The 18,622-nt window shown below is 44.1% G+C and overlaps 1 protein-coding gene across 1 annotated transcript; it reads right to left on the bottom strand.

Annotated features, from left to right (window-relative positions):
* Positions 1–15: 15 nt before the first annotated feature.
* Positions 16–17,708, bottom strand: plin6 (perilipin 6). Its single transcript, XM_033640187.2, has 8 exons — positions 17,641–17,708; positions 14,272–14,311; positions 12,931–13,129; positions 11,783–11,865; positions 11,215–11,452; positions 9,659–9,843; positions 1,624–1,890; positions 16–1,497 (listed from the first exon to the last, which is right to left on the bottom strand). Exons 1-8 carry the CDS (start codon positions 17,643–17,645, stop codon positions 1,057–1,059), a joined length of 1,458 nt encoding a protein of 485 aa, XP_033496078.2. The 5' UTR covers positions 17,646–17,708; the 3' UTR covers positions 16–1,056.
* Positions 17,709–18,622: the final 914 nt, after the last annotated feature.

Here is an 18,622-nt window from a genome sequence, read left to right as displayed (position 1 = left end):
ACAAAGAAACTTGAGTCTTTTTTTAATTCTGCAACAAACAAAGTGAAGCTGCAGAGCTCAAAGCTTTATTTAAACACGTCAGAGTATGTTGATACAGACAGAGACACGTTAGTGTTTATATGGAGGGAAACATGGTGACACAAACAGCTGCTTCTTAGATAAGCAATCAGACAGACTGAATTTCTATTTGTTGAAAATGTAAGAGCTTATATTTCTGACGTGAACTAAAAGTCAGTTACAGACACTTTATGTTAAATTATTTAAATTCAGTTCAACTTCAGTCCTGAAAAACATTTCAGATATCCATCAGATTCAGGTCGGATCAAATATAATTAAGGACCATTCTGTCACCTTTCACTATTCTGTCAAAACCTTCATCACATCTCTAAACAACAAAAACAACTCTTCATCACAGTAAACTGAGCCGACGTGCTTTGTCTCAGTACGGTGGCCCAGAGGAGAGAAACAGCCTTTCATAATAACATGTTGAGCTTGAATAAACTTTGTCAAACAGCAATTTGTTTCCAGAGCTTTCAGTCACGTCTCGTGGACCTCAGCAGATGTATGTGAGACTCAATGATGATGAAGGTCATGAGATGTGACTGAAAGCACTGGAAAAACCACGTCAGCACATCTTGTCACTAATTTGTTTTCGGAGGAGTTTTAAAGTAAATATTTTATGGAATAAACATTTTTTATAAACTGTACATTTAAAATATGCTAATAATAATAATAATAATAATAATAATGAAGTCGACTGAAATATAAATTTATATATAAATTCTTGATGAAAACTAAAAGTCAAACCGCAGCTGACGAGGCGTCGTTAAATCTTTCCTGTTTCTGTTACAATAAAATAAAACCTGATTTATGAATCGACTCGTTTTTCAGAGATCTAAACTAACTTTCCGATCGCTCTGTTGATGAACGTGTACGAACAAACCAGCATCAGCTGAGGCAGAAATGTGTCATCGTTGGGGTATGAGACGGGATTCTGTGATTGGTCAGGGGGTGGGACCAGCAGTGGTGATTGGATCAGAGATGTCAGCGTGGTGTTTAAGAGTCGTCTGTTTCCATGTCGTCGGTGCCGTTGGTGCCGTTGGTGGCACTGGTGCCGTTCTCGGGGGTGTTGGGGCTCAAGTACTCGAACGCCTTCTGGCTCTGGGAGACAAACTGTTTGAGCGGAGCGAGAAGCATCTCCGTGGCGGATGGACGGCGGTGCGCAGTGACCTCGGAAGGGAGCTGCAGGCTGTCCAGCTCTATGGCTGGAAGGTCCTTCACGCTGGAGCGGCGGCGGGGGGCGTTGGTGGGGTCTGGGCTCTGGGGGCCAGAGGGGCTCCGGGCAGCACGGGAGTAGAGACTGCGGCGGCGGCGAGGACGTCCATCCATAGCTTTTAGGAAGAGGCTGTTAGCAGAGCTGCGACGAGCCGAAGACTCAGCCGAGAAGTCCTCCTGGTTCAGGAAGTCCTCCACCTCCTGAGCCGTCGGCTGCTGCAGCTGAAACATACGAGTTCAGATTATTTTATCGTCCACACACTGCGACTGGAAACAGGAAACTGGTTGCTCAGCTACACCAAGAAATGTGTGTGTGTGTGTCTCAGACGGTGAGTCCGTGAGCCTCACCATGGTGTAGAGCGGCGTGGCGTTGATCACCAGCTGCAGGAGGAGCTTGGAGAGTTCCTGCAGGTCTCCGAGCAGCTGCTGGACCTGAACCGGCAGTTCTCTGATCTGACGCACGGGACGCAGCTCAGCTAACATGACGGCCTGATGTTTGACTCCGCCCACTGTCAGCTCCCGCAGACCCTCTGCCCGGTACACCAGCGCCACCAGGAGGCGCTGCAGGTACTGCAGCAGCTCACCAACCAGATCCAGGACTCCACCCAGGCCCACCTGCAGGGAACAGAGGAGGTCAGCAGCTGACACAGCAACCAGCACCAGAGTGAGGCCCCGAGGCCCCCTGAAGACCCCTGAGGTCCTCTGAAGCCCCACAACAAAACCTGATCCACTCAGAAAATCATGACATCACCACATGTGAAACACAAGAAACTGTGAGTTCCCAGATTATTGTTCATCTTGAATCTCATTGTTTTTATCTTAATAATTCGATCAGGACTCTTCTGGCTCCAGATTTTCTCAACATCCTGTAAAAACATTTTTTTCTCCCAAAAAACCAAACACAAGAACTTAATTACCTTCATCATATCAACTCACTCATGAACCTGCTGCTAACACTGCTAATGCTAACACAACACTTCCTCCTGCTGCTGCGTCACAATAAAACACTTCAAGTGGACCAACACATGAGCTCTTATTGTGACGCAGCCACAGGAAACAAGGCATTGACTGAAGCCTGATGGGAACAAGAGGGGAACATGACCGATACATGATGGGAACAAGAGGGGGATGCAACCGAAATATTATGGGAACATGACAGAGACATAGCAGGAACACGCCGGGGACAAGATGGTAACACAACGGGAACATGACAGATACATGATGGGAACAAAATGGGAACACGACAGAAACATAACGTAAACTTTCTGGAAACGTGATGGGAACACAATTAAAAAATGCCCTGCACTAAAACAAGAACATGATGGAGAAATGACGGAAACACGACGTGATGACGCTGATAACTGAACAGCTCACTAAGAGAACCGTCACCTTCAGCTCTTCTTTCTCTGTGACCTCAGTCAGAGGTCAGAGGTCAGCTCTGTCTGTCTATCCAGCATCTGCAGTAAACGTTCTGTTGTCCTGATGGACGTCTGATCCAAACAGGACTTGAAAGCTTCTCGGAGTCCAGCTGGCAGCTTCAACAGTTTCCCAGCACACCAGAGAACAAGAGGTCTGGACTGAGACCAGCTCAGAGCTGCGGACTGAGACACGTGAGGACGGCCGCCAGAGTCACGCCACGAGGACAGAGACAGCAACAACAAGGACAGCGACAGCAGGGGGCTGATTCAGGGACAGTCAGAACGGGTCCTACTCTCAGGACCAGCAGTGAAAATAAATTGAGAAATAACTGAGCATCAGAGTCTGAACCTGTGACGAGCTCAGACACAAACACAACCAACAAATCAAACTCTGATGGTCGGCACGGCTCCTCAGTTACAGAAAAACATCATGATTATTATTATTATAAATTATTATTATTATTATAAAATTATTTACAAAATTTAAGACATTCACAGCATAAACTGGTGCAAACAAACTGGTGCATAAAAATGAACCAGAATGCAGGAAATTGAATGTTTGACCCTCAAAATATTCTGTTTCATATGCATGATGAATTTTCTGTACATCAACTGAATGAATCAACTTTCAGCACCAAGTAAAACCTTAAAAAGAGGAAATCCACACTTGAATTAAAAGCACAAACCTTTACGAAACTGGTTGGTTTTAACTCATTAAAATGGGAAATGTTTTTATTGTCCAGGTCATTTGTACGTATGAACTGTATTTATTTTGTTTGTGATGCTTTTTACTGAAGGCGAACAATCCTTCCATTTTTCTTTTCTGTTGAATTAGCTACTTTTTAATTGCATGTACAATTAATTTTATTATGTCTCAGGTTATCTATGTGTCCTGGCATTATAAATAATCTAGAGATTTTAGTCATCTACATTTGCAAATACCAAGTGTTAACTTCCAGGCCTTAAAAGTGAAGCCAACGCTGAAGTGCCAAAAACTGCAGTTCTTCAAATGGCCACTTGAGGCTGGCTCCAAAAGCGAGTACATGTACAAGGGTCCCCATAGACCCAGGCCCCCAGGAAGGGCCCCTGGACTTTGAAGTCAATTTTTGTAGTAGCAAAACCATGACTGTATAAAGAGACCTGGATCCAGTGTTGAAGGTGGCCCCCGTTCATTTCTATCAAAGTTACTCAGTGAAGCCAAAAAGCTCTGTTTCTACAGTATGAAATTACCTGGATCTTCTGCACTGTGGGGCCCATAATAACACTCAGTCAGTAACACTCAGTCAGTAACACTCAGTCTACTTTCAAGGAGGACTGGTTTCTCGCAGAGTTAAACTGGGAGCACTGGGTTTAACCCCTGGTTCATTTTTCAGAATTATAAACAGGCTCAGGACATTTTGAGACAATCTGACGAGTCGTCTCGAGATTTAAACCACCAGAAGATAACTTAATAACGATGGTGATGATGATGATGATGAAGGTTCACAGACAGAAGAAACAACATTGATCAACCAAACAGAGAAACGTGATGAAACCAGTGAAACCAGTGAGGAGAGGAATCTGGTTCCTGCTGGCTGCGTTCAGTGAACAGAGACTCTGCAGGGTCTCATCAGGTATCTGGGTCAGACTGGGACAGAAGGTCGTGACCTCTGAGCAACAGCCAGAACAACACGAGAGGACGCTACCAGGACGGCTGCCAACACACACACACACACACACACACACACACACACACACACACAGTCTCATTATTGTGAAGCTCAGTCGGCAGCTCGCAGTTTTTAACTATGATGATAAATGTTATTATAAATAATGTTATCATAAGATGTGATCATGATTTAAAACATGTTTGAGTCTGTCAAAGCTCCAGTGTGTCAGATTCAGGAGGAAATAATATAATCCGTCTGTTTTCTTTAGTGTCTAATCGGCTGAAAATGAGACTCGTTGCATTTTTGTCATCTTAGAATGACCAGTTTATATCTACACAGGGAGCAGGTCCTCATCTACAGAGGTCACCATGTTGCACCACCATGTTTCTACAGTAGCCCAGAATGGACAAACCAAACACTGGCTCTAGATAGAGACATTTTCACATCAGCTATTGTAGTCAGAAGGCCCACGATGACGACAGCGTCGGAAAAATACAGAATAATTTACGTCAAAACAGCAATAATGAAATGATTAAGCAAACACTGAGTATCAGACCAGCTTGAGTGCTTTTACTCCAGTACAGGATCTGAATATTTCTTCCACCACTGGTCGAAACAGATGAACATAAAACAAGTGAGTGTGTTACAGTAGTTCATGATGACAGAGGGTAAATAAACACAGCGGCACAGTGAGTGTGTTCAGACGCCTGGTGCAGCACGTACACACAGTCAGATCTCTGCAGAGGAAACTGTTATCAGGGATGGAGCTCCTTATCTTCCTGTGTGCCTCTTTAACTGGGCGGAGAGGCCGCTCTGCTGATTTTATAAAGTTTATGTCTCCGTCCAGTCTGGCTCCTCTCCAAATGAAACTGCAGCCTCTCCTGAAGAAGAGCAGTGCTGATGCCACTGTAGCCAACAACTATCGGCCTGTTTCTGACTTCTTAAGTAAAGTTACTGACTTAGTGAAGCTGAACAGTTGCTTTGATAACTCTGAGTCAGGTGTTCGGCCCCGTTACTGAGGCTGCACTCAGAGAGGTAATAACTGACATTCACCTGAACACAGACTCAGAGTCTCTGTTTCAGTGCTGATGGATTTAAGTGCTGTTTTAGAGAGAGAAGACCGTCCTGTTACGGAGACCAGAAACCTGGGTCGGACTGTCTCAGGTCACATCTTCATGACAGGAAGTTCTTTGTCTCGATTGGTAACTATATGTCAGAGCAGATGGCTGTGACATGTGGGGTCCCACAGGGTTCCATTTTGGGACCCCTCTTGTTTAATCTCCATATGCTTCCATTGGGCCAAATCATACAGAATAATAATGTAGCTTACCATAATTATGCAGATGACAAATACACATGTTGCTTTCACCAGGTTCACATGGCTGCTACTTTTCTCTGCAACGTTCTAAAACGGTTTTGTCTCGTCGTGAGTCTTTGGTCTGAGCTGGACTTAAGAGTCACACACCAAACCTTGGTGTCATCTTGGACCAAATTTCCACAGCCACACCAAATCCGTAAAATCATCTGTCTGCTACCATTTAAACACACTGCTAGGGTCAGAGGAATAATGTCAAAGCGAGACCTTGAAAAGCTCAAACACGCCTTTATATCCAGTCAGATTACTGCAGTGCTCTGTTTGTAGGCCCTTCAAAATAAGATGATCTGCAGCTTCGTATTATTCAGAATGCTGCCGCGAGGGTCCTGACAAAAACTTGGAAATATGACCACGTTACTCCTGTTCTAAAATCCTTATGTCGGATGCAGACTACACAACATTTTTGTCTGTTCTGACAGTCTCTATGTCAGATCAGGTGATTGCAGAGTCATAAAATTGTGTCGTGACTTGGCCGACAGACACGACAGACTACAGGATGGTCCATGACCAATCATCCTTGGTCGTTTTTCACAACATGTGTGATGTCATTGGATTATTCTCGTCATATTATTGTTATTATTATTACTATTATTTTAGTCACTGTGTCTCTTCATGTTCCAGCTGAACTGTTACTATAGTAACGTAAATAGTGTCACCAGATGGGCGGAGCTACATTTGAAGTACCGCCATGACAGTCACTGAATCCTCTACAGGAAGTTCTTGCAAATGTTTCACAATAAAACCCTTATGAAAATGAAGGGATTAGATCAGCTGAAATGATGAGGGGCTTTTAATTTGAAACGGATACAGGAAGTGTTGAGTTTGAAATGACGGTGTGATGCATTAAATTTAACAGGATTAAAACTAAAAACAGAATAATAAATGAGGGCCTGTTTCTAATGTGGTGTGTTTGAGATGCAGCTGGTAGCCTCTGCAGCTGTGCTGAGTAAAGGCCCAGACACTATCCGTGAGTTTGATTCCTTTATATCCTCCATTATGAAGAAAGAACATTCTTTGCTAGCTTGATGCTAATGGCAGTACTCAGCGGGTTGATAAAGTGCCTCTGCTGTTTCCTTTTTACTCTGTGTGCTAACGTCCCTACAGGAAATATCTAAAAGGCTGCGCTGTTGTTGTCGCACAGTTTCCACGGCAGCAGATCGCTCTGTGATCCTATTGGTCAAAGTGACGGCTGTGACGGGAGAAATCGTGGAAGACAAAAATAAAATCAAACATGCTAGACTTTCTGTTGGAACGTCGTGAGGCGTCTCAGACGTGGCGTCGGTTGTTGTCTACTGTGACACACTACAGGAGATAAGACAATAGAGGATATCGTACAACAGTCGTTCACGATCCGAGTGGACAGCGTACAACACTGCGTCGGGCTGTTATCGGGCTGATATCATAAAGTGTGAACCCAACATTACACTGACTAGCTGTCACTCAGAGAACTGATTTCAAAATCCTGCTGCTTGTGCATGAATCACTCTATGGCTCAGCGCTCAAATATGTTATATATCTCTGACATGCTTTTGACATTTGAACCCTCTGGAACCCTGTGAACATCTGAGGACATCTGTGGACATCAGAGGACATCTGAGGACATCTGCGTCCAGCCGACTGACCGTCCCAAGATTTCAAACAAAACATCGTAAAGCAGCACAGACCTGTAACAACCTCCCAGATGACGTCAGACAGCCTCAACTTAAAGCTAAAAACGTTCCTTCCTTACTCGGCCTCCTCCACCCTGTAATGACTGCTAACTTATTTATAAACTCCATTTTAAGTCATTATAAATAATCTTTTTATCTTTGCACCTCTTGTTCTGCACGTTTGCTATTTTTAATGGTGATTTTTTAAACTGTAAATCATTTAGTCATTAATTTAACCTTTTATATCTTCACTCTTTTATTGTAAATCTGTTTCCTTATGTTTTATATCCTATCGCTCAGTAAAGCACAGCTGTATGAAATGTAATGTATAAATAAAGCTGCCTTTCCTATCAGATACATCACTTTATATGAAAATAAAAACAGATCATGTAAATGTAAGGTTTCTGTCAGACAGCAGTGACAGATTGATTTTTTTCAGCTGCTGTTTGAGTTTAATATTTTTGTGTAAATCAGTGTTTTCATGCAGTTTATGTCATTTCCTCAGAGTCCTGTTATAAAAACAAACTCTTATTTATTTCTGAGCTTCAGTGTGAAATCAGATCACAGTGAATGAGATCTGTGTGTTCAGGACGGAAAGACGCTCATGTGTCTGGTCACGTAGCCGCTGCCACCGCCACACACACACTTGTTTGTTTTCAGATTTCTATCATGGTGATTTAAAGGACAGAAAAATTCAGTTTAAACGGCTGCGTCACAGCGACGCTGATAATCATCTCAGTTTGCTGAAGCTGCACTGAGCTGCTGAGAGGAGACACATGTCTGAGGCCAGACGTGACGAGGGAAATATTCAGAGGGGAAACTGAATGTTGATGTGCTGCTTTAATAAACATCTGATCTAGAGGTTTGTCAAAATATATGGAGTCTGACCTCATCGCTCTCAAATTACCTTTAAAATCAGAGACGTCTTTAAATCACTGTCCTTGATCTAAAACTTCCATTTGAGCTACAAGTTTACTCAGAAAATGTTTCTGTTGTATTTCTTTTAATCATTTCAATCTTGAACATATAAACACTCTGCTGATGGACCAGTTCCCAAACTGGTTTTCCCAAAATAAACAAGCAGCTGATCATTATCACCTCTGATGAGGAGGTTATCTGCAAAGCAGCTGCCTGAAACATCAGGATGGAGTGAATCTAATGAATGAGTGAACTCAGAGACTTTGAGTTTTTAATTCTGTCTGTTCATGTTCCCTCGTGTTGTCTCAAACCATCCATCATTATCTGCTTATCCAAAGCCAGGGCTCGGGGGCAGCAAAGTACTCCAGACGTGCTTCTCCCCAGCGACGCTCTCCAGCTCCTCCTGAGGGACCCGAGGCATTCCCAGACCAGATGAGATATATAATATCACAGCGTGTTCTGCTCCAGGGCCGCCCACCAGCCGAACGTGCCGGTACACCTCCCTAACCCTGACAGGAGGCCCCCCGAACCACCTCAACCATACACACACCATACAACTACAAATATGTCTGAACGTGTTTGAAACTCCGTATTTTACTGTCACCTCATCACAGGCTGATGTGAACGTTCACATATCACATAACGGTCTCAGTTCTCTGTCCGAATCTGTGACTCCACACTGCAGGAACCTCGCTGTCATTTCTAAACAAACCGTCAGTTTGGACAAATATGTAAATTCAATAATTCAATCCACCTTCCACCGTCTCAGACACATCTCCAGGATCAGATCATTCCTTTAACACACACACGGAAACTGATTCATGCATTCATAACCAGTCGAATAGATTATTGTAGTTCCTCTGGCACCAGTGAGAAATCCCTCTCCTGCCTCCAGCTCATCCACAACTCTGCTGCCAGAGTCTTGACTCAGACTAGAAAACATGACATATCATGGTGATCCTTCCCTACAATGGTGACCAGAAATGACTGTAAGATTTTATTGATGACTTGCGAAGCCCTGAGAGGCCTCGCTCCAAGTTTTATAACACATCTTTTATTGCCCTGTGTTCCCTCTCACAGCCTGAGATCCTCACATGAATCTGTTCTTGTTGTTTCGACGTCTGGATTAAAGCACAGGTTTGACAGCTCCTGCAGTCACAGCTCCTCGACTATGGAGTGACGTGTCTGAGGAGATCAGAGCTGCAGACTCAGCCTCATCTTTAAAATCTAAAAATTTAAAATCACCTTTTTTATTATCGTGTTTTACTCTGTTATCTTTTTTATCTGCTTTGTCTTTTATTCAGTTTTGTAAGGCGCTTTGTGACTGTGTTTAAAATGTGCTGTATAAATTAAGTTCATGAACATTATTCATACCTTGTCTGCAGCGTCTCCCATGGCCCTGACGGCTCTCTGCAGCTGCTCTCTGACCTTCATCATGCGGTGATAAAGCTGCAGGCTGAGGTTCAGCAGGAGGCTGCGCACCCTCGTCCACAGGCTGGGCTCGTCTGCGTCCTCATCTTCATCCTCGTACTCCTGCACCCTCATCTCCCACTCCCGACCTGACAGACAAACAGCAGGGACGTTTCACGCATCTGAAGCGTTTCTCAGATTCTTTGTGAAATAAAACGCAGAGAAGATTCTGGAGCTGAAGAGCAGCGCTTCAGTAACGTAACGTGTTACCAACAGGACTTCATGTGAAATCATCGCATCTACAGTGTCACCTAATGTGTAACCACCCAAAATAAACTCTTTATTGTTTTCATTTTTCATTCATCCACACTGATCTACACCGCCTCACTTTTTACACCATGTTACCAACTTTCCAGTTTCAATCTGTGACTTTTTTCCCCTCAAATTATGAGTTTAATCTCGTAATATTTCAATTTTATTCTCACAGATTTACGACTTCGTCCTTGAAATCTAAGATTTTTTTCTTTAACATGGCCCCAATCTGCCTTCATAAATGAGTGATGTGCATAAAGGGTTAAATGATCACGTCTGATGTCAGTCTGACACTTACACCCAGAAACTAACTGTGAATCAGGTTTACTGCTGCAGAGCAGACTGGAGGACAGACTGATGGAGGACAGACTGATGGAGGACAGACTGATGGAGGACATGCTGGTGGAAGACATGCTGGTGGAAGACAGACTGATGGAGGACAGACTGGTGGAGGACAGACTGATGGAAGACGGACTGGTAGAAGACATACTGGTGGAGGACAGACTGGTGGAGGACAGACTGATGGAAGACGGACTGGTAGAAGACATACTGGTGGAGGACAGACTGATGGAAGACAGACTGATGGAGGACAGACTGGAGGACAGACTGATGGAGGACAGACTGATGGAGGACATGCTGGAGGACATACTGGTGGAGGACAGACTGATGGAGGACAGACTGATGGAGGACAGACTGGAGGACAGACTGATGGAGGACAGACTGATGGAGGACATGCTGGTGGAAGACAGACTGATGGAGGACAGACTGGTGGAGGACAGACTGATGGAAGACGGACTGGTAGAAGACATACTGGTGGAGGACAGACTGATGGAGGACAGACTGATGGAGGACAGACTGGGGAACAGACTGATGGACAGACTGGAGGACAGACTGGTGGAGGACAGACTGATGGAAGACGGACTGGTAGAAGACATACTGGTGGAGGACAGACTGATGGAGGACAGACTGGGGAACAGACTGATGGACAGACTGGTGGACAGATTGGAGGACAGACTGATGGACAGACTGATGGACAGACTGGTGGACAGACTGGTGGAGGACAGACTGATGGACAGACTGATGGACAGACTGGTGGAGGACAGACTGATGGACAGACTGGTGGACGTCATGTAAGACCTCTCTGAGCTCAGTCAGACGGCTGAAACCAAATCCTCACCCACAGTTACCCAGAATGCCCCTGTACTCACGCAGCGTGGGGGGGAGGGGCAGGTAGTAGGCGGTGGCGTCCTCCAGACGACTCAGGACGTCGTCCAGTCCTGACGTGGCGGCTCGGCCCACCTGAGTGTCCTGCAGCTGCCGCATGGCCGTCAGAGCGGCATCAGACAGACGCTCCAGCTGATCCAGAGCTCCGTCCATCCCGTCCACCATCCACAGCTGCACGTCGTCCAGCGTCAGGAAGAGGGCGTCCTTCAGGTGTCCCATCACCTGAGGACCAGAGGACAACACCTGGTCAATAAGGACGCTCTGCACACCTGCTCACTCTGACCCCGAAGCAACATGTATATTCACTCTGATCATTATTGATTAGTCCGTCAATCAATCGTTTAGTTTATAGGTTATTATAACAGAGGGACAAATGTCTCGTCTGTGGACGACAAACAGACTCACAGATAGAAAAGAGGGGAATTATCGATGATTAAATTATTGGTTATTCAGTTATTTGTCATTAATTTCCTTTTGATCAATAACTGGCTCCAGGTCTGATCTGTGATATTAGAGATGATGATGATGATGATGATGATGATGAGAACAAACCTCGTCCGTTGATTGGTTCAGGATGGGGAAGTTTTTCTCCAGACGGTCGAGACCAACCAGAGCCATACTGTTGGCAACTTCAACTGCAGAGACAGAGACAGACACAGAGACAGAGACAGAGACAGAGACAGACACAGAGACAGAGACAGACACAGAGACAGACACAGAGACAGACACAGAGACAGAGACAGACGGAGACAGACACAGAGACAGACACAGAGACAGAGACAGAGACAGAGACAGAGACAGACACAGAGACAGACACAGACACAGAGACAGAGACAGAGACAGACACAGAGACAGAGACAGAGACAGACACAGAGACAGACACAGAGACAGAGACAGAGACAGACGGAGACAGACACAGAGACAGAGACAGAGACAGAGACAGACACAGAGACAGACACAGACACAGAGACAGACACAGAGACAGAGACAGAGACAGACACAGAGACAGACACAGACACAGAGACAGAGACAGAGACAGAGACAGACACAGAGACAGAGACAGAGACAGACACAGAGACAGACACAGAGACAGAGACAGAGACAGACGGAGACAGACACAGAGACAGAGACAGACACAGACACAGAGACAGAGACAGAGACAGAGACAGACACAGAGACAGAGTCAGACACAGAGACAAACGGAGACAGACACAGAGACAGAGACAGAGACAGACACAGAGACAGACACAGAGACAGAGACAGAGACAGACACAGAGACAGAGTCAGACACAGAGACAAACGGAGACAGACACAGAGACAGAGACAGAGACAGACACAGAGACAGAGACAGAGACAGACACAGAGACAGACACAGAGACAGAGACAGAGACAGACGGAGACAGACACAGAGACAGAGACAGACACAGACACAGACACAGAGACAGACACAGAGACAGAGACAGAGACAGAGACAGACACAGAGACAGAGTCAGATACAGAGACAGAGACAGAGTCAGACACAGAGACAGACACAGAGAGACAGACAGAGACAGAAGTACTCACAGTATCAGTATCAGCAGCAGTGTTCACTTCCACAGACTTCAGGCTGCAGCAGTATTAACAGTATTTATCTACATGTACTCTGCAGGAGTCAGTCAGTAATACTCAGCAGTATCAGCAGTATTTGCAGTTTCACGTACTCTGTGGCTCCAGACTCTGCAGGAGGGGCGTGGCTTGTGTCATGGCGACTTGGGAGACACTGCGGATTCCAACCTCAGCAACTCCTCCCATCAGACGCAGAAGAGGGTAACGACCTTTGACCTCTGAGTACACAAAGGTCATCGACTGCAGCGCCGAGCGAACCAGAGGAAGGCTGGAGACCCTGAGCACGGCGCTCGTCTGAAACACAGTAACGTTACTGCGTCTGGTCTGAAACACGGTAACGTTACTGCGTCTGGTCTGAAACACGGTAACGTTACTGCGTCTGGTCTGAAACACGGTAACGTTACTGCAATACTACACTGCTCAAAAATATGAAGGGAACACTTAAGTGACACATACATTGATGAATGAATGATTGAAGTGTAAAATATTTACTGATGTACATTGTATAATTTGTTGAGAACCAAATAACTGAGAACCAAAATTATCAATCATCTCAGACCTGGATCAGGGCATCAGTGAGCTCCTGGACAGTCTGTGGTGGTACTTGGCGGCGTCACATGCACCGATACATAACGTCCCATAGGTGCTCAGTTAGATTTACTGTAGGTCAGAGGCACTAGAGGACCAGTCAATGGCATCAATGCCTTCATCATCCAGGAACTGCCTACACACTCTGGACACATGAGGCCGGGCATTGTCCTGCACCAGGAGGAACCCAGGGCCCTCTGCACCAGGAGGAACCCAGGGCCCTCTGCACCAGGAGGAACCCAGGGCCCACTGCACCAGGAGGAACCCAGGGCCCACTGCACCAGGAGGAACCCAGGGCCCACTGCACCAGGAGGAACCCAGGGCCCTCTGCACCAGGAGGAACCCAGGGCCCTCTGCACCAGGAGGAACCCAGGGCCCACTGCACCAGGAGGAACCCAGGGCCCACTGCACCAGGAGGAACCCAGAGCCCACTGCACCAGGAGGAACCCAGAGCCCACTGCACCAGGAGGAACCCAGGGCCCACTGCACCAGGAGGAACCCAGAGCCCACTGGACACTAGCAGAAGACCAAACTAGAGAAGAATCAGTCAGGAAGGATAAGGAGAGAGCAACTGTCTGTGGACACCACATGTAAAACCATTCCCTTTTTGGGGCTTGTCTTGCTTTTGCCTCTCCATTGCACCTGTTGTCACTTTGATTTGCACCAAAGCAGCTGAAACTGATTCACAATCACTTGATTGATCCCTGAAGTTTAACTGACTTCCTGTTACACTGTGACCATTAAGTGTTCCCTTCAGTTTTTGAGCTGTGTATGAGAAGACGACAAAGGAGGAGAAGAAGAAAAAGAAGCAGAAGAAGGAGAAGAAAAGGAGTAGAAGAAGAAGTTACCTCCTGATGTTGACGCTGAGACATTTCTCCTTCACTGAGTCTGAGAGCAACAAACAGAGGAGAGATGAGCACGAGGCAGTCAGCTGCTGAACCTCCACAAAGATCTCGAGTGTTCATCAAACCAGCGTGAAAAATCATTGTCTTCCATTTTACCATCGATACAGGACTCTGATTATGTTCCCCAAACATCACCGTGACAACCAACTGCTGTCGTCGATTCAACGTTCTCTCTCAGATAAACACAGAGCTCACATAAACATCACAAACATCTGCACTGTATCATATCAACCTCTGTTTGTTTACACTGTGAGAGTTACGATCCAATCAGTGATCAGTTCCCAACCTGGAGGTCACGATTAACAGGATATTTTTCTACTTTTACTTTGACCTGATAAGTTTAATATCCAGCCACAAACATGTGAGCAAGGTGACTGAGCTTCATTTTAAGGTTCAGATTAACAAACTGTCTGATTTCTGAACTCTTAAAAACAAAAGTCGCCTGGTGAGACAGAAACATGTCGGTTCCTCCGGTTCTCTTTCTCAGGGACCCCGTATCTATCACTGAGTAAACTGACGACCTTGACTATGTAACAAACTGTAGATATTTCATATTAAATTCAATGCAGAGCAATAAATGTACAGAAGAACTGATAAACTGCACAGACAGACTCCAGGTGGCGCTCAAGCACCTGTTGTTTTGCCCTCTGACTACATAAGTGCCCTTTTTTCTGTTTATATCAATAATTTCATATTTTAATCTTTAAAGTTGGTCCATAGCATCAATTCCCAATTAATAGAGTGTGTTTTTCCCGACAACTGAGTCGAGCTGCTGCCTCTTTAACGTTCCTTCAGACAACCACACACAAATCGAGCGTCCTGCAGAGCAGCATCACGTCTCCCTCACCTGACAGGTAATGACAGTGTTTGTCTCAGAATTATTTGTCACTGTTGTGAAAATAATCCACCATTAAAACATCTCAGTACAGACAGACAGACTCATTTAGGGAAAGGTGGGGAAAATGTGGGTATATTGATATCAGTTATTGGTCAGATAAGTTGTTATATATCAGCTTATCTGCAAAAATCCACGATGGTGCATCCCTACTTGTGAAGCTTTAGCACCCCTAGTGGGGGTCGGGACCCTCGGGTTGGGAACCAGTGTTGAAGAGGTTCTCAACCTGTTCTTTCCACAGTTAGGTCGCTGAACTAAACTGAAGAACCTGTAGAAAACGTTTAAAGCTCCTGTCTGTTTCTTTAGAGACTGTTACCTGGCTCTTCAGATGAGTTTAGAACAGAGTATTTCCAGAGGACATCCCATCAAAGCAGCTGCTCTCTGCCTCCACGTGACACATCCCAGATTTGAAAAGGTAACAAAATGTGTTTCTCAGCAAACATTTAGTCCGTCCTGAGTTTTTTAGGCTAAGGTTACATAAGAAATGATGAATACACATTTATATTTGAAGTAAAAGTGTCATTTAGAATCATACTGACTCATCCTGGTGTTTTCTTGGATCATTCAGAAGCCCAGTGTTTAAAACAATGGAAAAACAATATATTGATGAATTCACACGGTTCCACTGTCCTGGAAAATCCTGGGAAAGTCCTGTGTTTTGTGACCCATCCACCAGCAAACCTCCGAACTGGACCACTTGTGACCACTTCCTTCCTGTACCATCAGCACATTGGTCACATGATCACAGCCTTCCAAAATATGTGGTTATACACGAATTACTGGCTCATAATGACGTGGGATCGAAACACATTGTGGAGCGTTTGGTTCTGCTCAGCAGCGCCTTTGTTCAAAGTGTTAAATATGTCAATTACAGAATATTTATAAAAAGTATAAATTATAATCAGATGCACCAGGAAGTGACTGTTTCTAAGAGGCCTTAGAAATAACAAGACGAGAAAGTTGCAGGGATGCAGGATATTGGATTTTTTTGCTGATATTCAATATGCTGATATATAACAACTTATCTGATCAATAACTGATATCAATATATCCACTTTTCCTCCACCTAACCTTAGTGATCATCGAGTCTCTTCCGTAGTGAATGAACATCATATTATACATACATGCTCTCATCATGACGGCCCACCAGCAGATGGAGACATGAAACACTGTTCAGTGTCTGTGATATTCAGTCATTGTGCAAAATAAGAAAAAGCATGTTGGCTGATTCTGATCGTTCATTTCAAAACCAATAAAAGATTAAATCTAACCTTGTGTAGCATAAATGTTTTACCTGCATTCACATTGTGTAAATCGTCTCGTGACCTCTGTGGGCTCGCAGCCCTCATGTTGGCCCCCTTGCTGTTTGTCAGTTTGATTTTACTGTAACTCAGATTTCAAATTCAAATGATTCAAATCTACACTGTAAAAAACATTTGAAGACAAACAGACTCCAGATGAAAATGAATTCTGAGTCCGACGGTTCAGTTTGGTCTCATGCTGCTTTTTAAACGATCAAACAGGAAATATTTAAAATATCAGGGTCGAAATCTGAGAGAAGAGCTATCAGGAATTACACTAAAATCAGAGAGATGTTTAAAACCAGAAACTTTTTATTTTATTACTGAGATGCTAAAAAACAGATTTTGTCACATTTTAAGGAACAAAATCATCAAACATCAACATGATATTGATCTGTGTGAGTTTATCAGCTAATTTGTTCAATTGCACAACTAATAAACTGTAACAGCGACAGAAACTTCCAGAGTGAGATGAGTGAAGCCACACCCTGACAGGACAACACCTCGCAGTCTCACCGCTGATGACAAGCACAAACAAAAACTAAAAAACACGTCAAAATCTGAAAAAATCAGCTCATAAAACACTAAGATCTTAGAATACGTGACGGCAGAAAGTATTATCAATCAATCAATCAATTTTATGTATAAAGCCCAATATCACAAATCACAATTTGCCTCAGAGGGCTTTACAGCATACATTAGTTATTTTACAGATAGTTATGAATGTTTTTGAACAAATCTTCTCAGTTTTATGAAACAATATTTTGACATTTCAAACTGTCTTTTGTCCTTTGAGGCTGATTTTAGATTATTTTCAGATTTTTTTTTCTCCTGTAAAAAACATTTATTTTCTTGTTATAGTTATAAATTATGACCAGTCAGAACGATTCCTGAAGAAACTGATTGATTATCGGGTCTACAAATAATACGGAAAAACACAATTTTCCAGACACCTCCGTCATTCCAAAACTCAGAGTTTATAATGAAATCAAATGTGAGAAATGTTCTGAATGAAATTTTCTGTTCAAATAAACTGAACTTGAGAAATTAATGAAACATCAAAGTTTCTCTGATCAACTGATGAAGCCAGAGATTGTTCAGAAAATCAGGTCTTACCCCATCAGACAGCCTGAGTGATGATGATGATGATGATGATGATGACAAAGAGTCTCTGCCTGTGTGACCTGCTCGTACAGAGTCCAGACACTTTTTGTGGTTGAAATCAGCGATCTGATTGGACGGAGCGCGCTGTGACATCACCACTGAGAAAGTGAATCAGACGTCTGCTGTTTGATTCTGTGAGCGACCAATCAATTAACAGACACTCAATGAATTCATTCACACACACACACACACACACACACACACACACACACACACAGCTGTGTCCAGTGTCATTTTTTAATATTCAAAGCTTCTATTGAGGCTTTCGAGTTATTCTTTGAATATAATATACAAAGAATATACAGGAAAGGCCAAAGCAGACTCTACCTGCTGAGGCGGCTCAGGGCTTTTGGAGTGCAGGGGGCGCTCCTGAAGACCTCCTTTGACACTGTGGTGGCATCAGCCATCTTTTACGGAGTGGTCTGCTGGGGCAGCAGCGTCTCAGCTGCAGATAGGAAGAGACTGGACAAGCTGATCAAGAAGGCCAGCTCTGTCCTGGGATGCTCTCTGGACTCTGTGCAGGTGGTGGGAGACAGGAGGAGGACAGCCAAGCTATCATCTCTGAGGACTAATGACTCCCATCCTCTGTTGTCCCCCATGTTGTTATTTGCACATTCAATATTCACTTGCACTAAATATATTCACTTTAATCCATTGCTCACTTTTTTTATCCACTGCTCATTATTATTATTGTTATTATTTATTGCTGTTTCTTGTATCTTTTGTACTCTTTTTGCATGCCTAGTTTTTTAAGTTTTTAAATATTGAAATCTTTAATCTGACTCTTTCCTCTGACTGCTGTAACACTGGAATTTCTCAATTGTGGGATCAATAAAGGTGTATCTTATCTTATCTTATCTTATCTTATCTTATCTTATCTTATAATCACACGATCTTAAAAGCGTGACAACCATCAGGAAACAAACAGAGCAAA

The sequence above is a fragment of the Epinephelus lanceolatus genome, chromosome 10 (assembly GCF_041903045.1).
Source record: "Epinephelus lanceolatus isolate andai-2023 chromosome 10, ASM4190304v1, whole genome shotgun sequence".
Classification (NCBI taxonomy): Eukaryota; Metazoa; Chordata; class Actinopteri; order Perciformes; family Serranidae; genus Epinephelus; species Epinephelus lanceolatus.
Note: the sequence above shows the minus strand (reverse complement) of the source record. Positions and strands in the feature narration are given on the sequence as shown.

Excerpts from the sequence above, each read along its gene's own strand:
- plin6 (XM_033640187.2), bottom strand. Across the intron at positions 9,844-11,214 it reads GCCCCTCCCCCCCACGCTGC|GTCGGGAGTGGGAGATGAGG; the intron begins GTGAGTACAGGG and ends TTTGTCTGTCAG. Across the intron at positions 1,891-9,658 it reads TGGGAGACGCTGCAGACAAG|GTGGGCCTGGGTGGAGTCCT; the intron begins GTATGAATAATG and ends TGTTCCCTGCAG.